This window comes from Nelumbo nucifera, chromosome 2, assembly GCF_055504915.1.
Source record: "Nelumbo nucifera cultivar China Antique chromosome 2, China Antique-T2T, whole genome shotgun sequence".
Taxonomy (NCBI): domain Eukaryota; kingdom Viridiplantae; phylum Streptophyta; class Magnoliopsida; order Proteales; family Nelumbonaceae; genus Nelumbo; species Nelumbo nucifera.
In genome coordinates, this window is record NC_142650.1 from 26,363,164 (window position 1) to 26,378,771 (window position 15,608).

At 33.7% G+C, this 15,608-nt stretch overlaps 1 protein-coding gene across 2 annotated transcripts; it reads right to left on the reverse strand.

Moving 5' to 3' along the window:
* Positions 1–198: 198 nt before the first annotated feature.
* On the reverse strand, positions 199–9,439 carry LOC104595377 (DEAD-box ATP-dependent RNA helicase 15). Of its 2 annotated transcripts, none has more exons than XM_010256080.3 (12): positions 9,250–9,439; positions 9,049–9,166; positions 7,957–8,057; positions 5,481–5,653; positions 5,116–5,347; positions 4,894–5,012; positions 4,292–4,348; positions 4,020–4,204; positions 1,822–1,966; positions 1,640–1,723; positions 1,461–1,524; positions 199–634 (listed from the first exon to the last, which is right to left on the reverse strand). In XM_010256080.3, exons 2-12 carry the CDS (start codon positions 9,162–9,164, stop codon positions 624–626), a joined length of 1,287 nt encoding a protein of 428 aa, XP_010254382.1. In that variant the 5' UTR covers positions 9,165–9,166; positions 9,250–9,439; the 3' UTR covers positions 199–623. The 2 variants fall into 2 exon arrangements, with proteins under 2 accessions (XP_010254382.1, XP_088754871.1); XM_088898745.1 differs by having other exon boundaries at positions 5,481–5,784; positions 9,250–9,432.
* Between the last annotated feature and the right edge of the window lie 6,169 nt (positions 9,440–15,608).

A 15,608-nucleotide genomic window follows, 5' to 3' on the forward strand; every position in this document is an offset into this window, starting at 1 on the left:
TAGTCCCCAACTTGGAGAGATACCAAGAATCTGAGTTTATCAGTCTGATTATGATACAACCGTCAATGCGATTCAGCGAACAATAAACGACATCGGTTATCACGTCTTAACGAATTCAAGAAGATTGCTCAAAAATGGGCAACATGTACTGGTGCCAAATTTTAATCTTAAACAATCAATCTGTTTATGAAGATGTGCTTGTAAAATTGTACTCTAGTCGCTTACTTGATGTCACACAGCAATACATAGTCCAGTCGAGTTGGGTGAAAAGATGTGGCAATAATTCAAAGCTAGCAAAGCTGCATCTCTAGTCTAGTTGTACATTAAAGATGAACTGTTCAACTAACTCTTTATGGCATGTCATACAGCCTTCCTCGATCTCAAGTTCTCAACTTCTCAAGTTCTAAGCCACCATATTAATTAGGCAAAACAGATAAATGGCCCTTTCTCCCTGCATCCTTCCAAGTTCTAACAAATGAAGTTAACCTACACCGGAGCACTAAGATCAATAACAACATCCTTAAATATTTGTGCACCAAATACTACTGTACTAAAGCAATGCAATCCTGCTCTCTTCCCTCTGATGAATATACACTGAAGCTTTTATGCTGGTTCAATGAACATCAAGATGGCACTGCAAAAAATACAACAAACGCATCAATATATATCTATACTAGCTAATAAAAGAGCAAATAGCCCCATTTTCTGGATTTTTCATTAAACATTTTTACCCCTTATCTAAGCAACATACAACGGTCATAAAAAAGGGCATATATGTCCTTCCTCTACTCCAAAAACTGTCCACTTGTAACAGTTGAGAAACTGTTCAAAAACTGTCCACTTATATAGTTATGAAACTGCCCACTTATAATTGTTCAAAAACTGCCCATAAATTATAAATAGTTTTACTAGTATATAGAAGTAATCAAAGAAAAAGAATTATTATCAAATTAGTTCCATCACCCACTTTGTATTTTTTTCCTTTTTTCTGTACGAGGGGGCTTTGCCTTCCTCATCCCTTCTAATATTAAATATGATAATCACGGTAATTGCTCTCTTTAGGAGCCAGTAAACCATGGTTTTTAAAAACGAACCGGTCAGGGGTCCAGTTACCGGTTCGAACGGTCCGACCGTTCAACCAGAACGGCTGGCCCATTCTGAAAAAAATAAAAAATAAAAAACTTAAAAAGAATTTAAAAATTTGGAAAACGGTTAACCAGCCGGGTTCAGCGGTTTACTGACCAAAATCAGTGGTTTTGGAGGAAAATGGAACCGGTCAGGTGACCAGTTCCCAGTTTTTCTGGTCCGACCATCCGGTCCAATCCGGCTTTGAAAACAGTGAAGTAAACTGATTAAAGATGAGAGGCATGAAATCCAAGTAACCCATGAGTACTTTATAAACTCATTTTCCATTTTTATAACAATAAGTACTTCGTTAACTAAAAGGAAAAGAAACGTACTGTATGTAGAAGTATCAATCTGTTCAGGGAGCTCTTTAATATCTACCTCAAACCGCTCCTGAACCTGCACTCAAACAAAAAAGCAGCACTAAGATCTATGGAAAATTTTTCACGAGGGCAAGGAAGAGGAATTTGAGCGTGAGCACTGAGCAGTCCAATTAACTAGTAGATTTTCTTACCTGATTGAGAACATCAGAGTCAGAAGCAGATGAAACAAATGTAATTGCAAGACCCTTGGTGCCAAAACGACCAGCTCTACCAACCTTTTACACATTCAAGAAAAATGGAAAACGTTAGTAGAGTAACTACATATTGGGATAACACACTAACCATCAAATTGAAGTTCACAAAAGGAACCAACCCTATGTAAGTAAGTATCAGCAGAATCTGGCATGTCATAATTGATAACAATGTTAACTCGTTCAATGTCTATCCCCCTGCCAACCAGATCCGTTGCAACAAGAATCCTTTTGTGCCCTTCCTTGAATCCTTTGTAGCGTGTCAGTCTACAATTTCATAAATTACCATGAGCTGAAACATTTTAACAGGAATCTAGACAGTCTTCCACAAGAAGTCCGCTTCATATGTCGTTCATATTCAAATATCAAGTATCTATACAAGCCTTGCTAGAAAACATTACAAGTTAAATAATTATAGGGAACAAAACCATATTTTTCACAATCAGGTGCCTTCTTATGCTTTCACATCCTGCATCACAACTAAAACGTCAAAAGTAGTACAAAGTATGTACTTCCACCAATTCATAATTTTGCCTTCCTATAAAAACCCAGAATACCATCGTGCCACTTCTTGAAACCTGATTTATGTTATTTCCCGTGTTTGTTTCTATGTCCCAAATAAAATTGTCCCAAAGCTTAAAGCCCCAAACATGCCTCATTAAGATGAAGTAATTCTTCTAAACTTGCATGAGAATAATAAAAGCATCTATAAAAATCAGAAAAAATAAAGAACCCAACCTTAATTTTAACACCCAACAATCCAACATTGTTTTTCTCCCAAGAAATCTGATCTTAAAGTTTCCACAACTTAGAAGTCCAACATGTTATCATGGTACTGGCAAAAGCCATTTTGAATCTTTTGATCATGGTTTTAAAAGGCTAAAGGCAAAGTTGTGGCTTAATGGCCCAAAAAAGTGAGGCATAAAGCATCGAGGCATTGCTAGGCATAAGCCAAAAAGCTTAAAAAAAAAATTAATTTAAGTTTATAAATTAGTAAAGATAACATATAATATGTCAAGTTAGAATGATAGAAGGTACAAATATCCATAAAATAGAAGTTTATACGCAATAAGTTTCAGCTTTTAAACATTAAATAAAAAAATAACTTATCAACTAACAATTATAAACATTTACATTTCATGTTTCAAAATGCAAATTACTCAAATCATTCAGATGATCAATTTAAAACTTTAGAAGAAAGGAAACAAATGAAGAATCATCCATAAAAATGGTGTTAGATTTATGGTCATCCAATATATAGTTTGAATAAAGGTAACAGCATAGTTAATTTGATCTATGCAAAAAAAACAATAAAAAGAAAATAAATCCATTAGGAAAAGAAATGAGAAAATTTATAAACTTAAGATATTATATTTAGAATAATAGGAAAAAATTCACTTGATTTATCCAAGAGAAACTAAGATTTTGATTGACCCTTTTTACATTGAACTCTGCTAAAGCACTAACAGAAACTAATAGAACTTGATTTGATCTACTGGTTTTTCACTTTTACTCTTTATTTGGTCCATGATTATTGAAGCACTTCTTCCATGTATTTTAAACTATAAAAATACATAAAATATATATTTTTTGCATTAAATTACTAAATAATCATTGACATTTAGCCCTTGTGCCTTTTTACACCTCACACCTTAAGGCTAGAGGCTTACGCCTCATTCTGACAAAGAATTAGATCTCACATCAATGTTGTGAGGCTTAAACCTTGAGCCAACATCTGTGTGTCTCACCTCAAGGTGTACGCCTCACATGGTCACGCCTCAAAGCTTAAGCCTTTTAAAACAATGGTCTCGATGTGACACTATTCTCCAAATCCCTGCAAGTAAATCAAATCAATTTGTAGGTAAAAAAAAAGCATGCAACAGATGGCAGCACCATGTTGGACAAGACTCCAGCCATGCCCGATGTGCCACACTTTGAGACACAAGATTCAGGATGTGATCCTCCAAGGCTGTCTCAAGGTATTTTGTGCAAATCTCACATGGCTTCTAGAATAGTGTTCCCTATTAGAAGCAATTGCACCCATGCATGCATCCTAGTCCACTTGAAATTATACATAAATGAAAAACCATTATACAATCATTTTTTTGATAGAACCACTATACAATCATAACAGTTAACAAAGCAACAAGAAACTAGATAAAAACAGTTCAACCAAATAACACCTATTCATTAAACTATTAATGAGATGGGTTGAGAGTGATCATTTTTGAGCATCAATAGTTTCAACCTCTAAAAAACTATACCTAACCGATCATTTTTTAGCATCAATAGTTTCAACCTCCGAAAAACTATTCCTAACCTTTCTTCCTGTGACATTCCAGAATGGATGCAGATTGATGGAAAATTGCATTCCACAAGTAATTTGTTCAGCTCGGCTGCTCTGCTCACACTTTTAACAAAGATAACAACTTGATTGAAGTCCAACGCATCAAGGAGGTCATTCAACTTCCGGTTTTTCTCCAGATCACTCAATTTGATGTAGTGCTGCATAAAGAACAAAAACAAAGATTGAAGTATCAAAAACAGTAGAAAAGAATAAAATGGGATGCATCTATTGTGTGTGAAAAATACCTGTACAAGACCATGAAGGGTCAACTTGGCCTCATCATCAACATATATTTCCATTGGCTGAAAGGGAACAAATGTCACATTAAAGGAGATTAGGAACCTTCCTCAGGATAATAGAATCCAGTACCAAATGAATGATGAACGAACAACTCTTGACAGTCCTTCTGATTCGAAATGTAAGTAATATGCCTCCGCACTGACACTACGTATGTCGCATCGGCAACTCACTTGCTCAACTTAAATCATAATATTATGCAACTGAAACCGCACCCAAAAGAGCCTCCAAAACCCCAGTAGCCTAAAGTAACAGAAAAAATTGCTACAGCAATAACGCAAAAGCACAACTGACCAAACATTACACACCCAAGGAAATTAAGTGCAGATTAAGAGATGCTACAACCCTAAATCAGTCGCCCCCAAACACCCCCGACCTGATATACCCTACTAAACCATCAGTAAAGCTACCTACAAAAGACAGTGCTCAGGGAAAGAATAGCTGTTCTGGAATTATCGTGGTTGTTATCGATGACATGTCTCTTGCAGAAAGCTGGCAAAATAAAATGGATGGCGTCTAAATTTGAGGAATACGGGCCATAGGACATTACATCTTGCATGAATCTCTTGCAAACAGGTCGGATCTCTTTGCTGAGTGTTGCAGAAAACATCATAACTTGCTTATCATGAGGAGTCATCTTGAAAATCTCCTGTACATCTCTCCGCATGTCTGCAGAATATGTACATCCATTAAATGAGATCAGCAGCATAAATGAGATATAAGATTATCCATAATTACTGAAGTTCAAAACTTGAGAAAGTAAAAAACATACCTAATGACTCAAGCATCTTGTCACACTCATCAAGGATAAAATGCCTCACATTCTTTAATGCAAGGTCCTTATCTCTTGCTAGTGCCAATATCCTCCCCGGTGTTCCAACAACAATGTGAGGACACTCATTTTTAAGTAAATCCTTGTGAGTTTTGATATTTACACCACCATAAAAAACAGCAACCTTAATATCAGGCAAGTAGGTACTGAATCGCTCAAATTCATGACAGATCTGGAGTAAGTAGCCAACAAGTATAAATGCAAAGTATTAACAAACAATATAGTGACTATAAACAGTAATTTAGCTATGAAAAAGCAAACCAATAAATACACATCAAAATGAAGAACCATGTATTACAACCAACCTGGTATGCTAATTCTCTTGTGTGGCATAAAACAAGTGCAGCAACTTGGCCAGCAACAGGCTCGATCTGCTGCAGAGTAGATAGAACAAAAACAGCAGTTTTTCCCATCCCAGACTTGGCCTGGCAGATGACATCCATTCCCAAAATGGCCTGAGGGATGCACTCATGTTGCACTGATGAAGAACCAAATAAAATTGGAGTTGGAACTCTCAGTAAGTAAAAAATGTCCTTCCAGATCCTTTTAATAAAAGGTTTACCAAAGCAGTTTTCTCTTCTGAAATCAAGAGTATGAAAGCAGTGTTACCTGAAAATCGTCAACCATACAAATCAGAGGATCCTACAAGTTGTGCAGAGAAAAAAAATGGGAAAACTGAATCTAAAATGAAGCATCTTAACAAAGAGACATTACACTGAAGTATTTCATTAACAAGACAAAGATGACTCACAAATACAGAAAAATAATTAGACAGGTATCTGAGTTGTTTAACAGCTTCCAATGGGGAATTAGCCCAGACAAGACAATAAAGAATTCCATATTTGTTTTCATCACCTTTTATTGGTAAATGAACCGCAAACAGGTATCATTACCTTGGTCAGAACAGTTAGCAAATGTGCATCAATCAAAAAAAAAAAAAAAACAGTTAATAAATGTGTCACAAAATATGAGGGTGCAACTTAGTGCAACATTAGTCTAATTAAAAGTAGAAATTGTCGGTGCTGTATACATGAAATTCATTGCAGACATGATGCAGTACATGAAGAGAATAGTCTTATAGTCCCATTATTGAAGCTTAAGGAACAAAGCCAGATGAATCAAACAAATTAAATTTTGTATGTAATCAGGAAGCAAAAATAAAAAGAATATTTTTCAAATCTAACAATTAGAGGAATGACTTGTAACATGTAATGCAGAAAATATTTTCCATATCTGGTATGGTTGATGCACATTAAGAAAGATGCAGAAACATATATGCCAGTCGTTAGCTGTAAGAGATGCTTTGATGAACTCAAGGAAGTCACCAAGTCGTTGAAATTCAGTATTTCCTTCCAGTCTATGATGCCCAGATACAGATACAGAATGGAAACAGATGAAGTAAACAGGGAAACAACTCTCCATTTCTTAAAATCTTGGAACATAGATACAGATAACAGGTACTGCATGTGAAATCCTCATATCATGTGTTTAAATCTAATTTTTGAAGTTAATTGTCATTCTCCAAGACTTGCACCTTGCCAAATTTAATTGAACGTTCTAACATGTGCAAATTTTTTTATAGTATAACGTGTTAAAGCATACCATCTTACATACTTTAGTACTAACAATGCTACAAGTGCATCTACAAGTGCCCATCCGATATCCAGTATCATATCTGACACAGGTACACAAGGCATGTATAGTAGGTATCATAACTCCTGATTAGTTATAGACATGGCAGGTATATATGCAAAAGGCCCGCATTACATTCATTATGTGTGGATCCCTATAGGATAGCACCATGACATACTGTCCAAACCATACCAAAAAGGAATCCCAATATATGAAAAAAAAAAAACACCCTGTTGATCCCATGGATTACCACCAAACTAGGGAGTTTAGTGACATGTACTTTATCTATGTCGAGTGTGTGAGGTGTTAGAGATCCTTTCAACCATTTCATAAGCATGTTAACTAATGGTTGCTCCTGCATTTGATCCAAGCTTAAAGGAACATTATCACTAGACCAAAAACAAGGCCCAATCCCAGTTCAAAGAGGATAAGTAAAAAGGAAAAATCAAAAGCACTTCCAAGGAAAATATATTTTAGATTTCCCTTCTATTCCTTTCTTTATATTGGGCCTTCACTTTCTCTTATCACCCAAGCACTTCCAAGGAAAAATCAAAAGCGAAAAGAAAAAGAACAGAAGATAGCTTCCATATAAAGACCAACTTTCCACATTACCACAGAAAATAAGCACTCTTCTCAACTCAACCTCTATTGTACAATAAAACCTCCTTCATGACCTCAATCCAATGATGGAATTAAACAACCAAACCTTACACATTCTCCTTTAAGCATTCCGTCTCTTTCATTTCTTTAATATTATTCTACTCAGTTTTTTTGGAAACCAGAAGATATCTTCAATACAAATATTGATTTTCCACATTACTGAAGAAAATATACATTCTACTCAATTGAACCTTCTATTCCACAATATCAACTCTTTCATGACCTCAACGTAAGGATGGAATAACAACCAAACCTTTCACATGTTCCTTTAAGCACCTCTCTTTCATTTCTTTAATATTATTTTACTCAGCTTTTTTGTGAAACTATAATTAAGAGCTTGTAGAACCATAACTTTAACTAAATTTAGTTATCTCATTCTATTTGTGAGATCATTCTGCACCATGTTTTAGTTTTACAAGACAAAGTTAATCTTACCAATATACATCTAAATGATTTTCTAGTTGCATAAAGAGATAATTAAGAACCTGCCTTCTGAAGGATGCTCAAACCCTGAATCCACAATAGCTCGAAGAAGCTCTGGCTTCAAAAGGAAATCTCTGAACCCTGAACTGTGAATTCCAACATAGCCCCTATATAACAGAGGTACAGAAGTTAGGGGATCAATTTATGTTACCAATTAAAGCAGGAAAAATCAAAACTAAATTTTAAAATTGCTCCCACCATGTTAGCACATATCATTTTCTTAAAGGTGAGGTGCAAGCTCAAAAGGCGGTGTCAAGTAAATCTGAGCATTTAACACTGGAACTGAAGAGGCTCACAACTCAAGCGTCGTACTCTATACAAGGGCATCAACTAACGTCTTATACTACAAAGAAGAATCACAGATGTAAAAACATGTTCTACAATGACATGCTTGTGTAAGTGGCAAACCTTGCCTTATGGAGTTATGCTTCAGCATTTTTAAAGCAAAGCCCATTTATACCAACAAATAGACATAACAGGAAAATCAAAATTCGCAGGTTATAATGGCAAATTGCTGAATCACAATGAAACACTACACAACTGCAACCCACAATCCAAAAATAAGAAATTTGACAACCGAACGCTTTCAACTGAAATGCACCGCGTAATTGCCATGGAAAATAAGGCTTTTAAGAAAATTAACAGTGAAATGGAATAACATCTACAAGCAAAAAAAAGGACGAGCAAAAGGGCACCAGAAATATATTCCAAGGAACCAATCAGAACAGTAGTTGAAACTATAAACGGACGAATTCTGGAACATTTCCTACCAAAAAACGGAAAAAGCCACCCCAAAAATCGAAAAAACAAACAAATCACACATCAAAAAAAACAAAGAACAAATTGTCACTGAGGAAAAAAGGAAAATTCCATGTGAATTAAGAAGCTCAACAGTAAATAAGAAAAACGCCAAGAGAAATAAATAGCATAATCAAGTCCAGAATTGCTAAAAAACCAAAACTCATAAGATCTAGTGCTAAATTTTAAAAAAAAAAAAAAAATCCCAACTTCCCGAAAGAAACAATTTAAAACATAAGGAAGAAGAAGACAAATGAAGAAGCGAAATCACCAAAGAAGAAAAAAGTAGATAAAACTTACTTCTTTGCTGCTTCGCCGGTACCCTTCGCCGCGACGGAATCAGGGGCCTTCTCTTCCTCTTCTTCGTAATCGAGAAGCTCTTCCTCGTAAGCATCGTTCTCCCTTACCTCTCCCATTTCTGATAAAAGAGATTAGGTTAGAATTTGAATCCCCAAAACAACTTAGGGTTTGAACACCTCCATGAGTTTTTGAAGACTTCACCTTCGAATCCGAAAGAGATTAACTTAGGTTAGAGAGTTTCAAGCGTCTGCAGGAGAAAAAATAGAAAAAAAGAAGAGTGGAAAAAATGAAAAACAATAACAGAAAGAAGAAGACCCCTCACTATCCCTACGTGAGAGCGAACGAGGGAGAGAGATTGAAGAGAAGGTTAGGGTTTGGAAGAGGCCAAAATAAAGGAACCGCCGATGCAAGAAAAAATATATATGTACGAAATTGCCCTTCCAATCGATAAACGGGAACGGCGATAGGCTGTCAAATTATTTTTATTACTTCGTGCTTTTGGCTAAATTGGTAATTGTGCTTTCATTTCGTGCCAATAGTAGTCACGTGTGATCACCCCTTCCATCAAATCCTTTGACCGAATTCTTCCCATTTGCCTGTCTTCAAGTCCTATACCTTCTTGTCGTTGTAGGTTCTTGTTCCGTCATCACCTATCTTTGACCACCAATTGCCACCAGGAATCGCCACCGGAAATAGTCGGCACCTATCTTTGACCACCAACTGCCACCAGGAATCACCACCGGAAATACAGTCTGTTGGCAACAACACTGCTACTTCTTCGTCGAAATCAAAGGTATGAATTCCAGTTTCATCTTTTCCCCTTTTTTAATGCTTTTTCTCCATTTGCTCCACTATTCAATGGCTCGTCTCCACCGAAGTCACCACTGTTGACCGCTGCTCAAAATTAATTATGGGAATGTTTATTGCTTGTTTAATGGATTGTTATAGCTATGCATTCTACTTGTTCAAAACTAGTCATGAAACTTGTTTTAACAACCTGTCTTCAACGAATTGTGATTCCCCTGTTTTTGGCATTCCCATTACTTAACAACTGCACTGTTATACTATCTGTTATTTTCCTATGCCATTCCCTTTCTTATACAATGAACAAGATCATGGTTTTATGCATTTTTTTGTGGTTATAGTTTTTCATGGTTTCCTATACAATAAACAAGAGCCATTGTGGTTAGAGTTATGTTGTTTGAGTCAAAATATGAATGTATTTGTTTCCATTACAGAACCAGTATATGTGGGGGTTCATATCATTCTTATCTTATACTATTGCAGCCACCCACTAAATATTCCACTATTAGTGCTTGTTATATGGTTAAATGCCACTTACACAATGCCTATGTATATGAATGCAAGTGAATGTCTATGATCTACTATTGTTAATGACGATTGTGCATTAGAATTCCTACAATTATGGATTCAATTGAATGTATATCTTGTTTTTCCTTATGTATACATTTCTCAATGCCTATGCATATGAATGCAACTAAATGTCTATAATCTGCCCATGCATAATGACTTATGTGCATCAAACTTCCTACAATCACACATACAACTTAATGCATACTTTCTTTTTCCTAATGTATACATCCCTTAATGCTAAACTTTTATTGTAGATACATGCATGATATGAATGCTTATTGTTTATGTTGATCTGTATGAGTTCTTATTTGGTGGAAAAAGATGATTCATGGGAATCCATACTCAATACAAACTACTAATCACATTTTTTTCCTATCATTTGATGTTATTTATTGCAAAAGCTGAAAGTAACTAGTTAAGTACAAATTCGTTATTTTTCTTTTTTTTTTTTTGTTTGTGTTATGTTTCTATCTTTCATCCAAAATATAATGTATGTTTGTTTGTTACTCTATATATATATTAATTAGAAGAAAAATGAGCACTAGTTGGGCATCCCTCCCACCTTAATAGGAATGCATAATTAAATTTAATACATGATTACTTAAATATGATTATAAAATACCAATCCAATTAAATTTAATGCATGATTATATATATCATAATGAATTCTATTATTTATCAATTATAAAATACATAATTAGGTATCTAAATAATTTATATATTCTATCATGAAAGACTAAGAGTATAATGAATACAAAAAAAAAAAAAAAAACCTCTTCACTTTTTAAGTTGGGTTCGTCACTTTTTTATCAATAATCATGTCTACCGTGAAACTTTCAACAATTTCCTTCTCAATGTATACAATCAAATAATCTGTGAGAAAATCATCTTTCATTTTATTGCAAAGCCTACTTTTAACAATTTTCATGGCTAAAAAAGTCTACTCAGTAGTTGCTGTTGAAACGGGAATAGTCAAAATAAGTAAAATCAATCTATCAATTAAAGGATCAACTTTTGACTTTTTAGTTTTCACCAATCATCAACATAAATCACCAATGATGGACAAATTCTGCAAATTTGGATGATTGGGCACATTAAGCTTATAGTGTTGCAATTGATATCTCAATTGATTTTTTTCTTAATAAAAAAAATATAAAGGATAAAACTTCTCAATCAAATTATATATATCATCAACTTTGAAGGATTTATGAGCATCCCTAAAATCCAAAGTTGTACTCAAAATAAGAAGTTTTGTTGCTTGTTCACTGAATCAACTATTTAACTCTTACAATTGATGATCTATAGCAAATGTAAATATATATATTCAATAATGATGCTTCACTGTCACAATATCCTTTTAGCGATGAGATCGAACGATATTTGAAAAATGAGCTTTCATATCGAATTATATTCGATAATGATGCTTCCTTTAGTTTTTAAAGTATTTTTATTTCTTAAGCTTCTTTAGTTTTAATATATTATAAGTGGGTAGTTTTAGTTTTATTTTTTATTTTATTTTTGCTTTTTCTTTTATTTTGTGAAAGAAAAAACAAAATTTACACAATAATTAGCAGTATGCGTACCACTAGATTTGACTAAAATTCATAGGGGGGACCAAAACCCAACCCCCCCCCCCCCCCCCCCCCCTTCACCCAATTGGTGAGTGGTAAGTGGTTAGCTTCTAAACTATTGTTTGTTATAATGTTGGAGACAAATGTCTTATGCCAATATGGATGATTAGTTGTTACTATATCTTTATATGGTTGTTAATGTTTTCATTAATTATATATAGTTAATGTAGTGACTGTCACGTGTCATTAATTAGTAGGTGTATGTCAAATGTCAATTTTTAGTGGTTGCCACTTGTAAAAATAACGTACATGCATGATATGTACATATAGCCTATGTATGCCTATTCAATGTATACAGGTGGCTAATCATGGGTACTGTGGTATTTACCACGTATAAGATCAGTTGAATTACATGACTATTACTATGTGTTTGGTTCCGTTTACATTTTTTTCATTCAACGTTTGTATTTTATTTGCTTGCAAAACCGAGAAAGATAATAATTATAGCTATTTATGACAACTAGGCACCACTAGGCTTCGCATCGACGCAACAATGAAAAATGCATGACCATTTGTGGAAGCTTTAAAAAACAACTTCCACAAATGGTTAACGTGCACAAAAATCGAAGTCCACTTTTGTCATTCTCGATGCGTACGGAAGAGCAAAAGAGAGAAACTGCTGAAGTGGCACCTATGTGACAGCGGTTATTGAATAAACACCCACGAAACCAAAAACGACAAATGTTTTTTCTGTTTTGTAAAACATATTTTACAATTTTTTTACCCAAACGGTTTCACAACAAAAATACCAAAGTAAAAGCAGTTTATGTACCTTGTACTTTGGTACTATTAAAAGTACAAAAGTAGAAGTCTATCTAAACATAGCTTTTGCTTTCATTTGTTTTTGAAATCATTACATCAACAAAAAAAAAAAAAACATGTTCTTGAATTTTGTTTTTGTTTTCAAAGGGAAGAACAAGTTAATTTAAAAAAACAGTACATGTTTTTGCAACCAACAAAATGTTGGTTTTTAAAATAAAAACAACTTTTTTAGTATTGAAGTTATATGTTTTATGGAGCATGATGTTAAATAATCAAATGAAAACATGTTTTTGAAATCATATTCAAGAACATGTTTTTGGTTTCAATTTTGAAAACAGAAAACACACACAATCAAGAACATGTTTGTGTTTTTTGTTTTAAGAAACAATATGGTTTTAACTAGACCTGTTCATGGGCCGGGCCGGACCGGGCTCGGGCCGGGCTTTTACTGTGTATTAACAAATTTTTTTAAGGCCCGAGCCCGGCCCTCATAAAAAGCCCGAAGCCCGAGCCTGGGTCTGGGCCCGAAATTTAGCCTATATTATTATTATTATTATTAATGTTGAAGCAGCTGAATAAAGAGAGAGATAGATTGAAATTATAAAGAAAAGAATAAAATATATATATATATATATATTAAATTATAAATATATATTTTAATAAATATTATATTATTTATATATTTTATATAATATATAAAATACATATTATATATTTTATAAAATATATAATACTGAGTCGGGCCGGGCTTTTTTGACAAATCCCGAGCCCAGCCCGAAACACTGTCGGGCTTACTGTGTTAAGCCCGAGGTCAGGCCCGCGGGCCTAATTATATGTCCAAGCCCGGCCGGGGTGCGGGCCGGGCTGTCGGGCTACCCGGCCCATGAACAGGTCTAGTTTTAACTTATTTTTGGAACTGGCAACAAGAAAAAACAATTTACATTGTAAAACACCTTCTAAATTTTTGTATTGTTGGCTACTTTCTTGTTTTTATCCAAGTTGGAAGTTACCACCATTAAGGCTTTCACCCCTTGCATTATTGTTGCCACCCAACCTTTGTTGCTTTCTTGAACTAGATCTCTTGTTAGTTGCTGCCTTCCTACTTTGAAGTAAGCTCTTTCTATCAATCTATTATTCCACTTAATTTTGAATTTTGAGTTTTATTAACAAGTGTGTATGTGTTTTGCACGTGACAATTCTAGATGATGATAACTATAGTAATAATATATCCAAATTTTTCTATAAACTTTATGTATTTTTATTTTTGTGGTTTTTATTATTAATCAGATGTAGATTGCAAAATTCAAATCTAATTACAGAAACACCTTATCCAAATATATGGTAATCAAATCGGATTATGAAGTTTCAAGTATCATTGGCATGCCTACCTACTTGGCTAAACTCTTCTTTTTTGTAGTGTTTTATGATTTTGTTGTATATTTTTTCTTTTGTTCCTTTATCAAAATAATGTAAGATTTAAATAGAGGGAATGAGGTAAAAAGTAATTCAATTTACAATTTAAACCTTACAATTAAATAGGGACTAAATTAAAAAATGAGTATTTTAGTCACTACTTTAAAAACTGGACCAAACCGAATGAATGAACCATTTTGGCTCGGGAACCGGTCAAGTCATCGATTTCGTTTTGGCCCTGAACCACTATTTTACAAAAAGTTGTTGAAATGGCTAGAGAACCGTTGACCCGGACAATTTAACCGTTAAAATGTTCGACTCAATTAACAGTTCTTTTGTTGCTTTCAAATTAATTCCATATTTTAAAATAGAATTTAGAAAATAAAAAATGAAAAAAAAACTTTCTTATCTCATAGTCTTGTTCAAATTATTCCTGACGGCCAAATTTAGTTAGGGTTTTTAGTTTTTCTATTTTGATTTTGAGTTTTCTCATTTCTATGACTATTTTTAAGTTGTAACAAAAAAAAGAAAAGAAAAGAAATGCAACTCTAATGAAAAAAAAAAAAATTGATGTAAGAGGTGAGAAATTAAACACCGATCTTATATTAAAATATGAGATACACCAAGTCACCAATGGAGCAAATGATCTGAGATTTGAGAGAGATTTAGAGAGATGTAAGAAGAGGGCAAATGGTGTTGTAGAAACAATAATGATGAACATAGAGATAGCTGTCGATGGCTTCTTCTTCTTCTTCTTCTCTTTTTTTTAACTTTTCATCTTTAACCAACCACCTCCTTCTCAGAGTCTCACACTCCCCTCTCATAATAGTTATATATACGATGGACTTTAACATAATCCTAATCTAATGATCAGAGTAAAAAGTTACATTATATTTTACATCTTACCGATTTGACCTGCTCAAACTGGACAATTGAACTCATGACCTAGAAATCAAAAGCCAAAGCAGTTTTGTTCCTAGGCCAGTTTTTAAAACATTGATTTTAGTTAAAAGAAAGTTTCACAATCTTATTCATATTTTTAATATTAGTATAAATATAGAATTAAAGATGTATTCAATTTTTTCTATAATTTTTTTTGTATCAATTCTTGTTTATTACACTTATTTTTATAATTTGATTAATAAAAATATCATAATTGTGTATATTTTTTTTTACATTTTTTGTAAATTTCTATATTTGTTTCTATTTTAAAAATTTTATTACCTAACTATGACTTCATAGGTTGATCAATTTGATTTGAATGGTTGAATTGTTTAGCCACCACTTGGACAAAGAATGATTCTGTTCTTGAGTCAGTTTTAAAATATATGACTTTATATTGTTAAAAATATTGACATAAATCTAATTAGTGCATTTATT